This window comes from Chiloscyllium plagiosum, chromosome 28, assembly GCF_004010195.1.
Source record: "Chiloscyllium plagiosum isolate BGI_BamShark_2017 chromosome 28, ASM401019v2, whole genome shotgun sequence".
NCBI classification, from domain to species: Eukaryota; Metazoa; Chordata; class Chondrichthyes; order Orectolobiformes; family Hemiscylliidae; genus Chiloscyllium; species Chiloscyllium plagiosum.
Window position 1 is genome coordinate 40,256,345 of NC_057737.1, and position 21,922 is coordinate 40,278,266.

Genomic DNA, 21,922 nt, shown 5'->3' on the forward strand with positions numbered 1-21,922 from the left:
TCAATTGATTTAAAATCTTATCCATGACAGGTTGGAATGATGCAAGTGCAGTCTCTTGTATTTGAATAGTCTTTTATGTTTTATAATCATCAAGTATTTCTGTGACTCAGGTTCTATATTCATCGGAAGACAGGCTTGACTGAGGTAAATTTTACTGAAAAGCTGACCTTCAACTCATCTAGTAAAAAGGTAATTGATTTAAAAGCAAAAGATTCTGCTCAGCACACAGTACAGGATTAATAGAGACCATAAAATCACCACAGATGCATACCGATGAATTTTTCATCATCACTGGTTTCATGGGTGTGGCCCAAACACTCTCACTTATAGATTCAAGGACCCCCATGTTGACCAGTGTCTCTAGTTCTGCCTTGATACTTGGTCTGATTGCATGAGGCACTGATGGAAATGTGTTGCTGGAAAAGCGCAGCAGGTCAGGCAGCATCTAGGGAACAGGAGAATCGACGTTTCGGGCATTAGCCCTTCTTCAGGCACTGATCTAGCCTCGCAACGTTTTACTTGATTCCTATCCTTGATTTTCAAATTGGTGAGATCTTTTCCAAACTTCCCAGAACCCTATTGAAAATAAAGCATATTTCTTTAGAATTTGTGACACATCAATCTTAGAATCTGACAAGCCACTTACTTCAGCTCAGTTGAGTTTAATTTTCCCCAATCATGTTCTTCCCACAAAAGTTGGAAGATTTCCTTTGACAATGTTAAAGGACAAATCTTTAGACTGACCATATAACTGTACATTCACATTGATACAACCCCTTAAAGACTTCAGCTTTGTATGTTCTTAGTATAATTTTTGAGGGTTGCAGCACAACGCGACTCAACTGCTTTTGATTCATACTTTCAAGTATCATTGAAACCACCACTCCGGTGCCCACTTGCATTCTTACCAATTTGCCTTTCAGTAAGGGAATGACTCAGCATTAGTTAGTGTTACGAGCAACAGCTGGCATCTTTAATAACAGCTCCTCTTCGGACTGAGAGTCTGTGCTTTCCTAATGCCCTTTATGTATAATGCAGATTTTCATCTGTTTCTCTACTTCTGGTGTATGTTGTTTGTGTTTCTTCTACAAACACACCTATTTAATCTGCCCTTTTTTGCTTCAGTTTCTGCATACAGCTTCTTTTATAAGCAATTTGCTGCTGTATGATCTGTTTATCCACAGCAATAGCAGTTTTGAGTCTGTGTTGGTACTTGCCTCTTAGCCACCATTTTGTGGATTGTCATACTCGAGCTTAAATGATGAGCTTTTTTGGGCTGCTAGTTCCATTGAAACAATTATTTCCAGTGCTTTCTTTAGTTCCAGGATTCTTTCCATCAGTAACCTCTTCTGGGTTTCTTCACATCTTAAATCATACACCACTCTGTCTCTGATAGTATTTTTTAAGCTGTCCGAATTTGCAAATTTTGCTAACTTCTTGAAAATTGCTACAAACTGGGAGATACACAGGTTTCATTTGTGCAATCTGAACCTTTCAATACAAACTGTTTTGGTGAAAAATTATTCTTGGGATTCCTACTATTTCTTCATAAGTTTTGAACCTGGCTTCTGTGGTCTTAACAGACTCCTCAGGGGGTTAAAAGCTCCCCCCCCGACCCCAAATTATTCAGGTACATAGGTATAACAATATCTGCTTCAATTGTATTAGCTTGGGGAAAATAACAAAATCTCCGTGTCGGAGTTCTAGCTCTCTGCATTTCCATTATACCTTGCTGAGGCGCCAAGATTTCCTGTCATTTTTAATTTATTTTAATGTATAATGGAAAAGGCCTGCACAGCATGATGTACTGTAAAAATTTTAGCACTACTTTGATTCCTCCCATTTAAAATAAGGTATTCCTGAGGCAGCCTGTTTCTTTCCAAGATTACAACACTAGCTCAAAACATTTCTCCCTATGTAGGTACTCATTACTCAATGTTCCTACATGGTGTAGTTTATAGCAAGCTTCTTTTACACTGTTCACCTCTTCCATGGGGTGAATTATTTTTTTATTTTCTTTACTGATTGTTCCTGCTTTGGTGCAGCGATAGAGTCTTTTGATTTCTTTTCTTCCTTTTTATGGAATATGTCTCTGATATCTGTAGTGAGGACTACAATTTTTGTTTGATGAATCAGTGGATTACCCTATTGGATTTTTAGGCAGATTTTTTTCTTGCACTATGTTTCAAGAAGTATAGGAGGCCAAAGTTTTTAACAGATGCAGAAGCTTTCTTATACAAGGTGTTCACTCTACGAGGCTGCAAAATTAAAGCGAGCTGTTTTCCTCCAAAATGGCTAATGACATCACCATGCTGTTACATGATTGGACTCTTAAACTGGAGGAGAAAGTGAGGACTGTAGATGCTGGAGATCAGAGCTGAAAATGTGTTGCCGGAAAAGCGCAGCAGGTCAGGCAGCATCCAAGGAACAGGAGAATCCACGTTTCGGGCATAAGTCCTGAAGAAGGGCTTATGCCCGAAATGTCGATTCTCCTGTTCCTTGGATGCTGCCTGACCTGCTGCGCTTTTCCAGCAACACATTTTCAGCTTTGGACTCTTAAACTGACAGTTCAATATACTTATATAAATACACAACAGAACCTCTGATCTGTCTCTTCTAAGCTCCTTCTTTACTTTCACCAAGTGCTCATTACATCATCATAGTGGGTGGTATTTACTGCACATAATCAAATATAATGCTTTCAGACAATTTAAGACTTGTACAAATCAGCCCAAGTTATTTTCCCTTCATACCATTATTGTTATACATATATTTATATGTTTACGTTAACCACAACTGTTAGAAACGAAAATCGCTTCTCAATAATCGCTCTAGACAAATTCAGGAAAACAAAGTTTTATTAGCAAGTCTGCAGAGTTGGGCACTCTTCTGAGAAAAGCGCGCCAGGCTAACAAAGTTTTCGATTAAATACAGTTCAAGCTCCTCCCTTCTATAGCTCTAAAGAGTCACGAGGTTCACATTCTGAACATTCATTATTTTTCCATTCTGGACCCTTATCACAAAGTCTGCAGTATATGTCTCCCTAGTTGTTTTTCTAGCCTGCAGTCTTATCAGTCAAGGACTTATTCTTCTCTGTCAGAGTTAGTGGTCTTATCAATCAAGGACTTGTTTTTCTACTCTGTCTCGTCCTTTATTATAGCGAAGCATGTTTTACCCTACCCCCACGGCTCTATTCCCCTTAGACTCTGAGGTCATGCACATCTTAACTATTTGTACCGAAATCGTCTCTCACAACAACCATATCTCTCTTCAACTCTTTGACTTTAAAAAGTCAGAGGATCTGAAGATGTCACTATTCTTCACAATCATGTTCTCTTTGAACTTGGAAGAATGGTAATTTGTTGGGTAGAAGATAGTTGACTTCGACTGACTTCGAAACAGTCTGAAATCTGTAGCTCTTTCTTGAACTGGAAGGTCTGTAATCTCTTGTATTTCTTTGGTAGATCATTTCGCTATTGGATGTATATTCTTTATTGTTATCAGCGTGGCCCCTGCATCAGTAGTTGTGTTTTTGCTGTGTCTTGGATCTTTATGCATTGTTTGGTTCTTCTCAGTGGTTCATCACATCTTAAACTTTCGTCGGTGGAATTTGATTCTCATTCCACTGTAGATGATTTATTATGTCAATTTTAAAAATATTGTAATTTCAGTAGTCACGTACCATGTTCCTGCAGCACCCTTCTCATCTGATGTTTGCCTGATTCTCCCACTTGTAGCTAGAAGCACATGATACTGCCAGGGCATCCAGGGACTCCTGGTGCTGGCACATCTTTAAAAGGCCATTGTGCACCTGATTAAGCACTAAATTTTGTGGACAGGGACCTGGACCTGATGAATGGGATAGTGCATACAAGGGCTGTCTTCTTCTTCCTGCTGGAACTGCAGAGGAGACCATGACACCAAAACTGCCATTCTGATCCAAGTTAACACCTGGGCCTCTGCAGTCTTAACCACTGGGATCGATGGCCAGTAGAGCAGTAGGAAGATCAACTCTGGTAGGGGTCACCATTTTGACTCTACCTCCTTACACTCATTCTGCCTCTGCTCCTGCATCCATCTCCCATCAAGGCTCATGTGTTTCTCTTACTGTTGCATGCATCTTCCCTCATTCACTCAGCCAACAAATTTTCTTGGACCATAAGGCCACTGTGCTTCCTATTCATTCATTAGGGACACTTCATCACCTTTCTTCCTCTTGCACCAGCACCAACAGTCACTTTCACTCCATCCCATTGTCTCAATCCAGGAGAAAATGACTGACAAGAAAGTGGAGTGCCCAATATTCGGCCTAACAAGGACGGGATCCTGCCTGACTGACTGTGCCCAATTATTTCTACTGACATCAGATGAAACTTTGACTGACTGTATGAGAACCCATGACTGACGGTCATTTTGGAGAAAAACAGCTCACTTTAATTTTGCGGCCTCGTAGAGTGAGCTCCTTGTATAAGAAAGCTTCTGCAGCTGTTAAACACTTTGGCCTTCTATTCTTCTTGAAACATAGTGCAAGAAGAAATCTGCTTAAAGATCCATTAGGGTAGTCCACTGATTCATCAAACAAACATTGTGGTCCTCACTACAGATATCAGAGATACATTCCACAAGACTGGACCAAGACTGGACTTACTGAGACTTACTTCCCTTCATTTTGAGTCACAACCAATAGTTGATGCACAGAAGTGTGCTTTGAAGCCTCATGTTGTCGACATGACACTGAGATAGAATAATACCATACAGTAAACTGCCAACCTTTCGACTGATGAATGATGATCTCCATTAATAAGCATGTCTCCACGAAATAAAGAGAATCTCATCTTAACGTCCGGTACTGTACTTAGTTGGAAAATGCAACATTTTGGTCTTGATGTTGAGAAGGGCCTCACTAGAGAAGGATTTAAAACTTAACTAGGTCTTTCTGGAGCCTTGACACTAAATCAGTCTGCGTCAGGGTGCATCTGCAGGGCCTTCTGGAGTGTTATTGGAAATTTGTTTATATTGTGGGGATTTACAACAGAAGAGAGGAAACATGAACTTGATTTGGGATTGAGAATAATAAAGGGTTTTTTTTATTTCAGAAAAAAACAGAGATTTAAAAGATTTTGGGAATTTTGAAGGGGACCTCCCTGAAGTCAGATGCAAGCATTTGGAAAAAAGGAGATTATTCAGAACAGTTATGGGAAATAAGTTACCTCAGTGAAAGAGTGTAGTTTACTTCCAGACCAGTGTTTGATTGGAACACTGAAAATTATTTTAAAAATTGAGAACATTTGAAGTCCCAGTTGTGTGAATATTCAAGGAAAAGTCTTCATGGCTCACAGCTTGGTAAAACCGAGAAGAAGTTACTTGAAACTGAGTACCATTAAGCTCAGGTGTGTGTACTGTACAAGGAGTGCTGCTTGGAACTGTACAAGAGATGTACAAGAGATCTGTAAAGAAGCATTTTGGGATTAAAGGGATTATATCTTTACTATGTGTTTAAAATCTGTAGATCTGCGTTAGAGTAAACTAATCCAACTCTGGAAATTCTATTCTGCAACATATCATACTGCATTTCACTGCCCAGCCATGGTGTTGCCTTTTACCTAATTTCTATTCCCTCACAACATGTAGTCAGAAGTCATTCGCAAAACCTGAAGTCACAACTATTCCCAGAAACCTGAAATCTTCATTCTGTTTTCTAATTGTAAATGCCTTAAAAAGCAAGGTGTAAGACCAGAATTAATGCAACAAACAGAGCATTCGACAAGCCATCTGTGCTGACAAGAGCTTGTGCACACTTCCCCACTGGTCCTGTGCACTGTAGATTTCATCACACTTCCTCCCACCCCCAATTTGGAAAAATGAAAACATTACCACAGTAAAGGCATAGGATAGGATAACGGGAGGTCAATGGCTCAAGAGTGGTCAAAAGGTCTTGTAATTTATTTAATTTGATTAACCAGGTCAAGGACAACATTGATGATTGGTGGCAGTTCACCTGAATTCTGAATACCAGCTGCTAATGAACTGGAATCTAAGGAGGAATTAGTTAAATGCACTTCTTACCCTCTGAATTTAATAGTTTTGTCCTTTCAAGCATTAGGCTATCATTAGAGTTTTTGTTGGTCCTTGACTCAGATACTGTACTTTTTAAAATACATTCTGAAACATTCTTCAGGCTCCAACACTTGATCCCCATTTTCTTCTACATGTGCATGCTGTTTAAATGTCTAAGTCTTTGAAAAACATTTAAGACAACAAAACATCCAAACTGTTCCACACAATAATTGCATCTGTCTCATCTTGCCTAAATTCAGAAACATTTTCAACTGTAAGTACTTCATGAATTGACCATTTGATTTGTTTCTCCATCCTGGCATTTTTTTGTGTAAGCAGCCCATTTTTTGCTGGGTAAAGTCCTCTCTAGCAGCATTAAGAGCTTCATTGGCTTTATTGTTAGTAAGAATGTTTGACATTCACATTTTTTAATATTCTCTCCCCGTTTCTCTTTATTTCACTACGTTCCACTCTTCCAAATTCAGCTTAGGAACTGCTGTTGCTGCTTCCTTTTGACAATATAATTTTGCAGTCAAAAGCAAATATTTTCCCCTGCAGCTCTATAATGCCTATACTCACAGCTTTTTCAATTCCTTTCAAGCATGTTTCTTCCATGTATCGCTATTTGCGTTGAGTACTATTGCTATCTGCTCTGCCACATACTGTGATATTTTTTTCTGCAATTTTAGTTTTAAGGCCTCTCCAAAACCCATTTTGTTCCTCCTTAGCTTAATGCTGTAATATTGTTTTTAAACCAACTTGCCCAGTGTCTAATTCTTCTAACATGGTTTTTGTAGGAACACTAGTCATAGCAGCAGATTTACAAAGTGAAATTGTTTACTTCAAGTTACCCATAACCATAGTTTCAGCAGACTCAGTGGGCTTTCCTGAAACCACAGGAGGCACCAAGACCTTATACTGATTCATTTTTAACAAATGAAATCACATTTTTAGTTAGGCAAATTAGGAATGACAACAGTAATAACAAGATCAGTGACTGAACCATATTTTAAAAAGCCCTGCACAAAGGAATGATTAAATATCCATTCATCCTCTGAACTAATACCTTTGCATTTAGCAAAATATTTGGAGTTAAATTCAGTTTACCTGACAAAATTAGTGTCATCGATAAGACCATAAGACACAGGTGCAGAAATAAGGCCATTCAGCCCATTGAGTCTGCTCTGCTATTCAATCATGGCTGATAAGTTTCTCAACCCCATTCTCCTGCCTTCTCCCTATAACCCTTGATCCCCTTGATACTCAAGAACCTATCTCTCTCATTTTTAAATATACTCAATGATTGGCCTTCACAGCCTTCTATGGCAATGAATTCTATAGATTCACCTATAGATTCGTCTCTAGCTAAAGACGTTTATCTTTATCTCCTTTCTAAAAGGTCTTCCCTTTACTCTAAGGCTGTGCCCTGGGTCCTATTCTCTCCCATCAATGGAAACATCTTCCCAACATCTATGCTGTCCAGGCCATTCAGTATTTTAAATAGTTTTAATTAGATACCTCCTCATCCTTCTAAACTCCATCGAGTACAAACCCAGAGTCCTCAAACCTTCCTCATATGTTAAGCTTTTCATTCCTGGGACCATTCTCGTGAACCTCCTCTGAACACGCTCCAGGGCCAGGATATCTTTCCTGACATATGGGCCCAAAACTGCACACAATACTCTAAATGTGGTCTGACCTGAGCCTTCTAGAGTCTCAGAAGTATATCCCTGCTTTTATATTCTTGTCCTCTCAAAATAAATGCCCATCATTGCATTTGCTTTCCTAACTACTGACTCAAACTACAAGTTTACCTTGAGAAAATCCTGGACTAGAACTCCAAAATCTCTTTGCACTTCAGATTTCTGAACTTTCTCCCTATTTAGAAAATAGTCCATGCCTCTATTCTCCCCACCATGTGCACGGCTTCACATTTTCCCATGTCGTATTCCATCTGCCATTTCTTTGCCTACTCTCAAATCTGTTCAAATCTTTCTGCAATCACCCTGCCTCCTTAATTCTACCTGTCCCTCTACCTATCTTTGTATCATCTGCACAATTAGCCAGAATGCCCTCAATTCCTTCATCTAGATCATGATTCGGAGATGCTGGTGTTGGACTGGGGTGTACAAAGTTAAAAATCACACAACACCAGGTTATAGTCCAACAGGTTTAATTGGAAGCACACTAGCTTTCGGAGCGACGCTCCTTCATCAGGTGATTGTGGAGGGCTCGATCGTAACACAGAATTTATAGCAAAAATTTGCAGTGTGATGTAACTGAAATTATACATTGAAGAATTGATTGTCTGTTAAGCCTTTCATCTGTTAGATTACAGTGATAGTTTCACTTCTTTCATGTGTAAATCACAAAACCCTTTTTTTAAAAGTTGCATTCTTGGGTCACCATTGTTAACAGCTAACCCGAGAATGCAACTTTAAAAAAAAGGGTTTTGTGATTTACACATGAAAGAAGTGAAACTATCACTGTATTCTAACAGATGAAAGGCTTAACAGACAATCAATTCTTCAATGTATAATTTCAGTCACATCACACTGCAAATTTTTGCTATAAATTCTGTGTTACGATCGAGCCCTCCACAATCACCTGATGAAGGAGGGTCGCTCCGAAAGCTAGTGTGCTTCCAATTAAACCTGTTGGACTATAACCTGGTGTTGTGTGATTTTTAACTTCATCTAGATCGTTAATGTATAAAGTGAAAAGCTGTGGTGCCAAAACTGATCCTTGCGGAACACCACTTGTCATCGGCTGCCATCTGAAAAGGACTCTTTTATCCTGACTCTCTGCTTTCTGCCAGACATCCAAGCTTCTATCCATGCTAGCACCTTGTCTCTGACACCATGGGCCCTTATCTGACTCCTGTGCAGCACCTTGTCAAAGGCCTTCTTGAAGTTCAGGTAGATAACATATAATGTCTCTCATTGGTTAGATTAGATTAGATTCCCTACAGTATGGAAACAAGCCCTTCAGCCCAACAAGTCCACACCAACCCTCTGAACAGTAACCCATCCAGACCAATTCCCCTACCCTATATTTACCCCTAACTAATGCACCTAACACTATGGGCAATATAGTTGGCCAATTCACCTGATCTGCACATCTTTGGATTGTGGGAGGAAACCCGAGCACCCAGAGGAAACTCACACAGACACAGAGAGAATGTGCAAACTCCACACAGACAGTCGCCTGAGGCTGGAATCGAACCCGGGTGCTGGGAGGCAGCAGTGCTAACCACTGAGCCACCGTGCCGTCTAAACTGCTTGTTACTTCCTGAAAGCATTCTAGCAGATTTGGTAGGCATGCCCTCCCCTTGATGAAACCATGCTGACTTTGCTTTATTTTACCATAAACTTCACAGTATTCAGAAATCTCATCCTTCACAATGGATTCCAGGATCTTGCCCATGACCGAGGTTAGTAATCGGTCTGTAATTTTTCATCTTTTGCCTTACTCCCTTTTTACACAGGAGTGTCACATTAACTATTTTCCAGTCCTCCTTGATGCTAGTAATTCCAGAAAGATCACCACTAATGCCTCTACTATCTCTTCAGCTATCTCCCTTAGAACTCTGGGGTAAAGTCCATCTAGTCCACGTGATTTATCCACTTTCAGGCCAATATTGTCTAAATAACTTACCTTCCTAACAAAACAAACATGAGGACATTTTACCTTCAAACATAAAACTTCTATCTTTTTCAGAATCCCGATTCTCTATATAAATAGGTTCACTTGAAATCACAAGCTTTTTGAATGTTGCCCCTTCATCAGGTGAAGTGAGAGAGAAGCACACAGACACAGAATTTATAGGCAGAGAGATCAATGGGCAGAGCGATCAAAAGATCATACAAATGTTGTGAGTGGAGTGTCAACAGGCCGAATATTTGTCTCCACAGGTGATCAAGAGTGTTGAAAGGTGTGAGTAAAGCCTTCAATAAGTCAACCACAACACCATACAACCCTGCCACGGCAACCTCTGCAAGACATGTCAGATCTTCGACATGGATACTACCACCACAAATGGGAACACCATCTACCACGTACATGGCAGATACTCACATGACTTGGCCAATGTTATCTATCTCCTATGTAGCAGGCAAGGATGCCGCAAGGCAATGGATATTGGCGAGACCTTGCAGACGCTATGACAATGGATGAATGACACCATGTAACAATCGCCAGACAGGAATGTTCCCTCCCAGTTGGGGAACACTTCAGCTGTCAAGGACATTCAACCTTCAATCTTCAAGTAAGTATCCTCCAAGGCAGCATTCAAGATACACAACAATGCAGAATTGCTGAGCAGAAACTGATAGCCACCCATGAAGATGGCTCAACCATGATCTTGGGTTCATGTCGCGCTACACGTAACCCCAGCACACTTCTGTAACTGTAAAATCTTCCTTACTGTCCTGTTTTGATACCATCACCTTGATAAATTGTTATGATCTCTCTACATTAATTAGTTTGCACAGTTTTGGATTATTACTTTGGTTAGACCCTTGGCATGTGATTCTTACACCTCTTATGTGATTCCAGTCATTTGGTTTGTCTCCAGCACCACCTTATTTTTAATATTTTGTATTTATTTCTCTGCCTCATTTAATCGGATTATAGGTCATCCCTTCGCCTGTTATTCAGCTTTTGACATTTTACTTACACATAAAACCTCTATCTTTTCATTTATCCTGATTCACCCTAAAAATAGGTTTATTTGAAGTCACAACCTTTCAAAGTGTTGCCCCTTCATCAGGTGAAGTGATAGAGAAGCACACAGGCGCAGGATTTATAAGCAAAGAGATCAATGGGCAGAGAGACGTCACTTCAAGGAAGAAATAACAATACATCTAGATAGAAATTGTTTCATTTGGCAGATGCAGCATGGATTCATGAAAAGCAGGTCATATTTAACTAATTTACTGGAATTCTATGAATACATTACGAGCACGGTAGACAATGGGGACCCGGTAGATGTGGTGTATCTATATTTCTAAAAGGCATTTGACAAGGTACCACATAAAAGGCTACTACATAAGATAAAGATGCTTGACGTTATGTGTAATGTATTAGCATGGATAGAGGACTGGTTAACTAACCAAGAAGCAAAGAGTGGAGTTAATGAGTGCTTTTCTGGTTGGCAATCAGTGAATAGTGGTGTGCTTCAGGAATCAGTGTTGGCACCACAATTATTCACAATTTACTTTGGAGTTGGGGACCACGGGTAGTGTGTCAAAGTTTGCGGATGACACTAAGATAAGTAGTAGAACAAAGTGTACAGATGATTGTGAAGTTTTGCAGAGGGACATAGTTTAAGTTACTGGGCAAAGGTCTGGCAGATGGAGTACAATGTTTATAAATATGAAGTCATCCATTTTGGTAGGATTAACAGTAAAAAGGACTATTATTTGAGTGGTAAAAAATTATAGCTTACGTCTGTGCAGAGGGATCTGGGTGTCCTTGTGCATGGTTCATGGAAGGTTGGTCTGCAGGTACAACACGTAATTAAGAAGGCAAATGGAATGTTGCCCTTTATTGCTAAAAAGGGATTGAATTTAAAAGCAGAGAGGTTATGTTGCAGCTGGATATGGTGCTGGTGAGGCCACACCTGGAGTTCTGCACGCAGTTTTGATCTCCTTTTATTCTCCTTGAGAAGAGATATATTGGTATTAGAGGGGGTGCAAAGGAGGTTCATTAGGTTGATTCCAGATTGAGAGGGCTAGCTTACGTGGGAAAAGATCTGCCACCCTGCCTACCCATAACAGGCCCACACAGAACACAGGCCCAAACTTGACCAAACTATATCAGAAACACCCAGAATGCCTCAGCAGGGGCCAAACAGGCTGACAAGTGAAACCAGACAGCACTTGCAGACAAGAGAAATACACTTCCCAAAACACACTAACAAAACCAGGTCAACAAGCTGTCCTGAAGCCCCAAGGACAGTCTCATAAAACAGCAATACCAAAGCCACACAAAAAATAGGTCAGACAGAGAGGCACCACCAAGGACATCACTCCCAGGATGGGGTTTGGAGGTGGGTTGGGGCACGGGGTGGAACGGGGGCAGGCGGGGTCTTGTGAACGGGAAGCAGACTTTAAAAACTCCAAGCCCCAAAGGAAAGGCATTTAATCAATTATCCAAATAATTGATTATCCAAACGAAATAGTGCTCGCCCGTCTCGTTCAGATAATCGAGGTTCCCCTGTATATAAGACAAAAGTAGAGAGGATGTTTTCACTGGCGGGTGAAACTAGGACAAGAGGGCATCGCCTCAAAATTAAGGGGAGCAGATTTAGGACCGAATTGCTCACCCAGAATGTTGTGGAATTCCACGTCCAGTAAAGTAGTTGAGGCTTCCTCATTGTATATTTTAAAGATAAGATAGATATTTTTTTGAACAATAAAGGAAATAAGGGTTATGGTGAGAGGGCAGATAAGTGGAGCTGAGGCCACAAAAACATCAGCCATGATCTTGTTGAATGGCGGAATGCGCTCGATGGGCCAAATGGCCTACTCGTGATCATATTTCTTATGTTCTTATGTCTGACACCCTTGATCACCTGCACAGACCTTTTTTTTGGCTTGTTGACACTCCACTCCACTCACAAATTTGTATGATTTTTCTGATTTCATTGTCCACTGTTCTCGCTGTCTATAAATTCCATGCCTAAGTGCTTCTCTCTCACTCCACCTGACAAACGGGCATTTCAAATAAATCTGATGGTCTCTAACCTGGTGTTGTCTGACTTCTGACCTTGTCCACCCCATTCTATCACTGTATAAATACACATGGGAGAAACTAACATTTTGTCATGAACTTTACCTGCTTAGACAATATTTACTGAACAGGCAACTGTATAAGTGTTATAGTCTTTGATTTTCCAACAGGTTCTTTTTTTGTGACGACAGCCCATCAACCCCTTTGAACAAAGTATGACAAGTAGACCTTTCAGCTCCTTGAACCTGCTCTGCTGTAAATGGGAATGTAGAATTCAAAACACAAACAAATCAGACATGATCTTATTGAATGGTGGAGCAGATTTACGAGGTTGAATGGTCTATTTGTGCTCTAGTTTTATATGTATTTTCATTGTTGCACCAAAATAGATCTCAGATTGCTGTGTGGTTTCTTGTTGGAGGAATGAGAAGCTTACAAGTCATCTAATTATTTTTTGAGGCCTGCAAGAGTAGTGAACAACTCCAAAGTGAATACTACATTCTACCTGTCAGATATTTGCCCACTCACTTAACCTATCTACAATCATGTGTAACTTTCTTATGTCTTCTTTACAATATGCTTTCCTGCTTATCTTGATGTTGTTTGTAAATTTAGCTCCCATGCCTTAGCTTCCCTCATCTAAGTCATTGATGTAAATTTGGAATCAGATTGTCTTTCAGTCTATGTTTTCTTCCTCTCCCCTTCCAGTATGCAGATAGGTTTTTGATAGAAATTGTGAGAGCTAGGATCCTGGCTATGTTGTAGGTCCTACTCTACAACACTAGAGAAAGCCAGTTAATTTGTACATATCCCCATTTCTGGTTCCTTATAAATTTACAAAGAAGAACCTTTACAAAGACATTGATAAAAAACTGCAGTTTTGCAGATATTTCTATCATGGATGGATGCATGAATAAATATTATTCTGACTACATTTTATGCAACCAATCTTATTCTCATGCATTCTTTCCCAAGTCCTTCTCTCTGCCTCTCCTCCTCTTTCCCCTTTAAAAACGGTTTCAAACTTATTTCTCCCAACAATCCCTTCTCCTAAACCAATATAAAGCAAAGAACTATAGATGTTGGAAATCAAAACAGAAAATCCTGGAGAAAATCAGTAGATCTGGCAGTACCTGTGGAATCCAGTGACCCTTCTTCAGTGACCTCGCCTTGTCTCTCCCGTTCAGGTTTGCTGTTCACTGCTATGTTCACTTATCTGGGAGACATATTTTTAATAAGTTTAAAAGATGTGATATAACTAGAAATAATTATTCAAATAGTCATCTTTACATAAGAAATATCTTCTGCTCAGGATACTGTGCAATACTCTTCCCCAACCCTCAGGTTTGACACTCAAAAAGGGTTTCATAGAACTTGAATTGGAGGGATGGTTACAAGTGGATAGCTGCAAGGCATTGTTAATAAATATGACATACAGTGCATATCCAGCAACGGAGTAAACTTGACAGGAACTTATTTGTCACCATACCTAACAAATGATAAAAGTCACCTTTCTGACTTGTAATTTTGTAGCTAATGAGGCTTAAAATTGGCAAATGTTTGCAGCACAAATCCAGAGATGTGCAGGTTAGGTGAATTGACCATGCTAAATTGTCCATAATGTTCAGGGATGTGTATGTTAGGTGCATTGGTCAGGGGTAAATATAGGCTATTAGGACAGGGGGATAGGTCGGGGAGGGTTACCCTCCAGAGGGTTGGTGTGGACTTGTTGGGCCAAATGGCCTGTTTCCACACTGTAGGGATTCTATGATAACTTTATTGGTTGAAGATTCCTATTCATGTCTCTTTGAGGCCAGTTCACTGGCTTTAGGAGAAAAATGAAAATTATCCAGCAAAGAACTAGGAGGTGTTCTAGGATCTCCGTGTTAGATACAAACTATACATGGAAATTAGTATGCATACAAGCTGATAGGCTCAAGGGCAGTGGTCTGACTGTTAAAATAGTTATGGAAGTCAAGTAAAAGGTTTTCTCTTGGTCAAAGATTATAAATATTAAATTGTAAATATGAAATCATCAATTCAGAGTTGTTACAAAATTGCCTTCAAAATTTACAGCGATCTTTGCATTAGCATCAACCAGCAGATAGCATTGTCAAATTTGCATAAGCCGGCAAAATTACGTCCATCATGTACCAAAAGAGGCTTTTTTCTGGAAGAGTTAGTTGGTTAGAAGCAGCAAGGGAGTGAGTTACTTGGTTAGTATTTTAAAAATTATTTTAGTATTTTAAAAATTACAAAGTTTACAAGTTAAAAGGGAGAGGCAGGCAGAGGTTGAGAAAAGCAGCTCAACATAGTGCAGCCACGTCAGTTAAGCTGGACAGAAAGCTTTAGCAATTCCAGTGGGAAATTAAATTTGAATCTTTTTGCTGCCGAGGAATTTATATTTGTACATTAAAGCTAAGTTAAGCTAAGTCATGCTAGAGAAGTAACCTCAAAGCACCTAGTTCTGTGGTTAATTACATCCTCCCAACATAATGTTGTTCTGTCAAAGGAGTCTAACTATCATGAGGGACATTGATAATTTAAATAGACAAAGTCTCTTCCCTAGGGTGGGGAGTCTGGAACTAGAGGATAGAGGTTTAGGGTGAGAGGGGAAAAATATAAAAGAGACCTAAGGGGCAACTTTTTCACACAGAGGATGGTGCGTGTATGGAATGAGTTGCCAGAGCAAGTGGTGGAGGCTGGTATGATTGCAACATTTAAAAGGCAAATGGATGGGTAGATGAACGGGAAGGGTTTGGCGGGATATGGGCCAGGTGCTGGCAGGTGGGACTAGATTGGGTTGGGATATCTGGTCGGCATGGACGAGTTAGACTGAAGGGTCTGTTTCCCTGCTGTACACCTCTTTGACTATATGACTCTAATTACATCAGGTGAATCTAGTGAAATATTACCCAATCACTTTATCTATCTTTTTCCTCTTTGCAAACTCTTAAATCCTCCAATTTTCAAACCAATTTTCCATCAAATTTTGTACTATAAGCAAATTTGGCTGCAATATATTTGGCCACTTTATTCATATCATTAATGTAAATTGCAAATAGAGCTCTCAGCATGGATCCCTGAAGCATGCCATTTATTTGTGTATTCAAAAACATCCTGCACACTAACCTTTTATGTGGCATCTTACCAAATGCCTCTTTGAAATCCAAATACAATATTGTTATGACAGATGGACTTTGTAATAGTCATAACTATCTCTTTTAATTCAAGGCAAATTAGAATAGAATTGAGGGACATGTGACCTCATACTGAGGACACAAGCCAATGTGCCAGGTCAAAGTTTCTTAAAAGCAAGGTGCCGTTTTTAATACCTGAATATAAAGGAGAAAGCAGCAATTCTTGTTACTTAAGGACTTGCAGATTCTCAGATACATTTAGACAGGGGTATTTGGGGAAGAAGACCAAGTGCGAGTATTGTTGCATCAGACCAAGGAAACAAAGAACAATTTGGGCTAATCAACAAGCAAAGTTCTGGTGAGGGATGGAATTCATGTTCAAGGAAATAAGGATTCTGGAGAATTAAAAGCATGAACACTTGCTAAGCAATTTGTTTGTTTTGGTCACTGGGGAATTCATTTTTATTAAAATTACAGACCTCTACAGAGTTCCTAACACTGATTACCATTTTTCACCCTGCTCATTATATCCTCAGTGGATTCTAAAAAAATTGTTAATATAATTTCTCTTTCATTAAACCATGTTGGCTCAGTTTGATTATATTATAATTTTCTAAACGTCCCGTTACTACTTCCTTAATAATTGATTACAGCATTTTATCAAAGACAGATGAAAGGCTAATTAGAGTCATAGTCATAGAGATGTACAGCATGGAAACGGACCCATCGGTCCAACTCGTTCATGCCAACCAGAGATCCTAACCTAATCTAGTCCCACCTGCCAGCACCTAGCCCATATCCCTCTAAACCCTTCCTAGTCACATACCCATCCAGGTGCCTTTTAAATGCTGCAATTTTACCAGCCTCCACCAGTTCCTCTGGCAGCTCATTCCACACATGCACCATCCTCTGCATGAAAATATTGTCCCCAGGTCCCTTTTAAATTTTTCCCCTCCCACCCTAAATCTATGTCCTCTAATTCTGGCCTCCTGCACCCCAGGGAAAAGACTTTGTCTATTTATCCTATCCATCCCCCTCATGATTTTATATAAGTCTATAATGTGACCCCTCAGTTTCCAACACTCCAGAGAAAACAGCCCCAGACTATTCAAACCCTCCAACCCAGGCAATGTCCTTGTAAATCTTTTCTGAACCCTTTCAAGTTTCACAACATCCTTGCGATAGAAATGAGACCAGGAGACCAGAACTACATGCAATATTCCAAAAGTGGCCTAACCAATGTCCTGTACAGCTGCAACATGACCTCCCAACTCCTATACTCAATGCTCTGACCAATAAAGGAATGCATACCAAATGTTTTCTTCACTATCCCATCCACCTGTGACTCCACTTTCAAGGAACTATGAACCTGACTCCAAGGTCTCTATGTTCAGCAATGCTCCCCAGGTCCTTACCATTAAGTATCAAGTCCTATTCTGATTTGCTTTTCCAAAATTCAGCACCTCACATTTATTTAAGTTAAACTCCATCTGCCACTCCTCAGCCCATTGGCCCATCTGATTAAGATCCCGCTGTACTCTGAAGTAACCTTCTTCGCTATCAACTACACCTCCAATTTTGGTGTCATCTGCAAACTTACTAACTTTACCTCCTATGTTCACATCCAAATCATTTGTATAAATGATGATTGGATTGGATTGGATTGCCCCTCCTCCCCCCCCCTCCCATGCTTGAGGAGTGAGGTTATACTTGTAATTTTAGTCTGGTTGGATTTTTTGTGAAACTAGGGAATTTTGGAAGATTACATGAAACAAACCTATTTACAGTGAATGCATCCATGATCTCTGCAGCCATTTAAAATCAAATGCGTATTATCAGTATGTTTTACACAAAGAGAGATATTTGTTTCACACTGTTGCAATATATGTCCCAATATAATATTTATCAACTTGTGTGAATCTAAAAACTATTTATTCTCATATGCATATAGCAAAATGAACATACCAATTTCCACATGCATTCTCACAAACGCAAAGGTGAGATACAGGTGGAAGTAGGTTACTTGTAGAGATTGTAATTATCTTGGTCTCTGAATTATGGTATCCACTTTCCCATGCAGAAGAGTGGTGTTTACTATCTAAATGTGTAAGTGAGGATATTGTAAAGTGAAGGATTCTCCGCAGGCTATGAGGTTTTATGTAGCTGAGTTTTTAGGAGGTTGGTTCTCCAGTCGCTTGAAGTTGGAATACATTGGAAGATTACTCTCTGTTACATTACTGTTACATCTCTGTTACATGGGCGAAGTGATAAGCCTATTAGTATTATCACTAAACTATTAATGCACAGATCCAGATAATGTTCTGGGGACCAAGGTTCAAATCATTCAATACAATTAAAATCTGGATTCTACTGATGACAATTAAATCATTGCCGATTGTCAGGAAAAACAAATCTGGTTCACTAATATCCTTCAGGGAAGGAAATCTACCATCCTCACCTGGTCTGGCCTACATGTGACTCCAGACCCACAGCAATGTGGTTGACTCTCAGTTGCCCTTCAAGACATTCTAAAGTCTCCAAGAAATGAAACTGGATGGACCACCTGGCATCGACCTAGACACCGAAAAACACAACAGCAGAAACAGCTTTGTCAACCCTGCAGGGTCCTCCTCACTAACATCTATGGGCTATTGCCAAAATTGGGAGAGCTGTCTCACAGACTCGTCAAGTAACAGCCTAACATAGGCACATTCACGAAATCATACCTTACAGACAACAACCCAGACACCACCATCACCATCCCTGGATATGTCCTGTCTCACTGCCAGGACAAATCCAGCAGAGGTGGCAGCACAGTGACACACAATCAGGAGGAAGTGATTTGGGATCCCGGGAAATCTCATGGCTTCAGGTTAAACATGGCCAAGGAAATCCCCTGCTGATTACCATGTAATGTCCTCCTTCGGCTGATGAATCGGTACTCCTCCATGTTGAACAACACTTAGAGGAAGCACTGAGGATGGTAAGGACATAAAATGTACTCTGGGTGGGGGATTTCAAAGTCTACCACCAAGAGTGGCTCAGCAGTAATATTACTGGTTGTGCTGCTCGGGTCCTAAAGGACATAACTGAAGAAGGGTTACACCAGAAATGCTGACTTCTCCACCTCCTGATGCTACCTGGCTTGCTGTGTTCTTCCAGCCTCATGCCTGGCTACTCCAGACTGGGTCTGCGGCAGGTGGTGAGGGAACCGACAAGAGGAAAAAACATACTTGACCTCATCCTTACAAAACTGACAGCTGCAGATGCATCTGTTCATGACAGTATCAGTAAGAGCGACCACCACAGTCCTTGTGGAGATGAAGTCCTGCCTCCACATTGAGAATAACCTCCATTGTACTGTGGGGCACTATCATTGTGCTAAATGGGACCAACTTTGAACAGATCTAGCAACTCAAACTGGGCATCCATGAGGTACTGTGGGTCATCAACAGCACCAGAATTGTACTCCAGCACAATCTGTTATCTCATCACCTGGCATATCCCCCACTCAACTATTACCATCAAGCCAGGGGATCAACCCTGGTTCAATGGAGAGTGCGGGAAGGCATGTCAGGAGTAGCTCCAGGCATACCTGAACATGAGGTGTTAACCTAGTGGAGTCATCAAACAGCATAAGCAGCAAGTGATAGAGCTAAACGATTCCACAACCAACGAATCAGATCTAAGCTCTGTAGTCCTGTCAATCCAGTCATGAATGGTGGCGGGCGATTAAACACTGGAGGAGGAGGCTCCACAAATACCCCTATCCTTAATAATTGAAGAGCCCAGCACATCAGTGCAAAAGATAAGGCTGAAGTTTTCGCAGCAATGTTCAGCCAGAAATGCCGAGTGGACGATCCATCTTGGCCTCATCTAATAATTTCCAGTATTACAGATTCCAATCTTCAGCCAATTTTATTCACTCCACTAGATATCAAGAAATGGTTGGAGGCTATGGGCCGATACTGCAAAGGCTATGGGCCGTTACGAGATTCTGGCACTAGTCCTGAAGACTTGTGCTCCAGAACTTGCCGCTGCCCTAGCCAAGCTGTTCCAGTACAGTTACAACACTAACATCTATCCGACAGTGTGAAACATTGCCTAAGTATGTCCTGTACATAAAAAGTAGAACAAATCCAATCCAGCCAATTACTGTCCCATCAGTCTCCTATCCTATCCTATGGAAGGTGATATCAACAATGCTATCAAGCAGCACCTGCTCAGGAGTAACCTGCTCAGTGACGCCCAGCTTGAGTTCTGCCAGGGCCATTCAGCCCCTGTCCTCATTACAGCCTTGGTTCAAACAGGACAAAAGACCTGAATTCCACAGGTGAGGTGAGAGTGACAGTCCTTGTCATCAAGCCTGAATTGGACCAAGTGTGGCATCAAGGAGCCCGAGCAAAACTGGAATTAATGGGTATTGGAGGAAAACCACAAAACATTGGTGGTTAGAACCAAAGCTGACACATAGGAAGATGGTTGTGGTTGGTGGAGGTCAATCATCTCAGCTATAGGACATCTCTGCAGGAGTTCCTCAGGGTAGTAACCTGGGCTCAACTAGGGCAATTAGGGACAGGCAATAAATGCTGGCCAGCTGGTGATGCACACATCCCGCAAAATGAATTTTTTAAAATCCCTCACTCTCAAAGTATTGCAGTTAGTTATCTTAGTTGCTTGATGACTTACAGCTACTTCGTGGCTTTCTAAACACTGAATAATGAGTTTGTTGGCTTTGTGGTGGAAGTGCCTGCAATCAGCTTTTAGCCGATAGTTAAAAGCAGACTAAAACAAAATTTCATCAGGACTTTTCACAAGTTCAAACAACTTTCCAAAAAAAAATGGTGTTTATATTGTCTCCAACATCCTGTGTTGTGGTTTAACATATCTGAAACTCACCTTGTCTAGTTGAATGGGAAACATTGTTCTAATACAAAGGATTTAGATTGTGATTCACTTCTATCTGCCACAAATTTGGTTTCAATCTTCCCTTTTATCCAGCGTGAAGCAGGGAGACAGATAGTCTGGTAATTCTATTGTTATTTAGGGGCAGTCCACTATTAAATAAAGAGATGTGTATGTTCCATAATTAATTAGCTATTTGCTTTAGAGTTGGTATTGTCTGTAGTTCAAATACCAATGGTCAGATAATTTGTGGCTACTTCAAAAATTTGTTTGTGTTCAGTTCTTAAAGTGTTTACTGAAACTTTGTAATATGGCATAACACAAAGATAAGGCACAAAGATTTCAGGTCCAGGAGGCTTTTCAGCCTTTAGTTTAATTGAGTTGTTTAACACTTTTTCTGTATTGCGAGCGATTAATTCCTCCCTCCCTTTTGCCCACAGATTTTCCACTATTATTGTGTTGCTCTTAGTGTCTTCTCTGCTGGCGCATTCTCTCTCCATTTCTATTTTTTGTAGAAGTGTTTTCTGTTTTTGAGTTCCTTTTCCCACAATTTATTTTTAATTTTAAAAATGACCAATCTTCTGGTCTGCCACCAATCTTTGAAACATTATATGTCCTTCTTTATTTTTTAATTTTCTTAATTAACATTCTTAATTTTCATAATTGTCCATGGATGAGTCGATTTTCCAATAGTCTTTCTTTCTGTTTTAAATAAATATGACTCTGTTGAGAATTAAATATTTGCCTTGGCAGCTCAGTAGGATGGCATGGCAGCTCAGTGGTTAGCACTGCTGCCACACAGCGCCAGGGACCAAGGTTTGATCCCAGCCTCGGGTGACCAGCTGTGTGGAGTTTGCACATTCTCCCTGTGTCTACATGAATTTCCTCCAGATGCTCCAGTTTCCTCCCACAATCCAAAGATGTGCAGGTTAGGTGAATTGGTCATGCTAAATTGCCCATAGTGTAGATCATTAGTCAGGTATAAATATAGAGTAGTGGAATGTGTCTGGGTGGGTTATTCTTCAGAGGGCTGGTGTGGATTTGTTGGGCCAAAGGGCCTGTTTCCACACTGTAGGAATTCTAAT

The 21,922-nt window shown here is 40.4% G+C and overlaps 1 protein-coding gene across 1 annotated transcript in view; it reads right to left on the reverse strand.

Annotated features, from left to right (window-relative positions):
• Window positions 1-1,220: 1,220 nt before the first annotated feature.
• Window positions 1,221-21,922, reverse strand: part of LOC122564229 (general transcription factor II-I-like) — a 138,400-nt gene continuing 117,698 nt past the window's right edge. The window contains exons 35-36 of the mRNA XM_043718927.1: window positions 20,622-20,717; window positions 1,221-1,454 (exon numbers count right to left, since the gene is read on the reverse strand). Of these exons, the coding sequence (XP_043574862.1) occupies window positions 1,221-1,454; window positions 20,622-20,717 (330 nt within the window). The remainder of the gene's footprint in view (window positions 1,455-20,621; window positions 20,718-21,922) is intronic.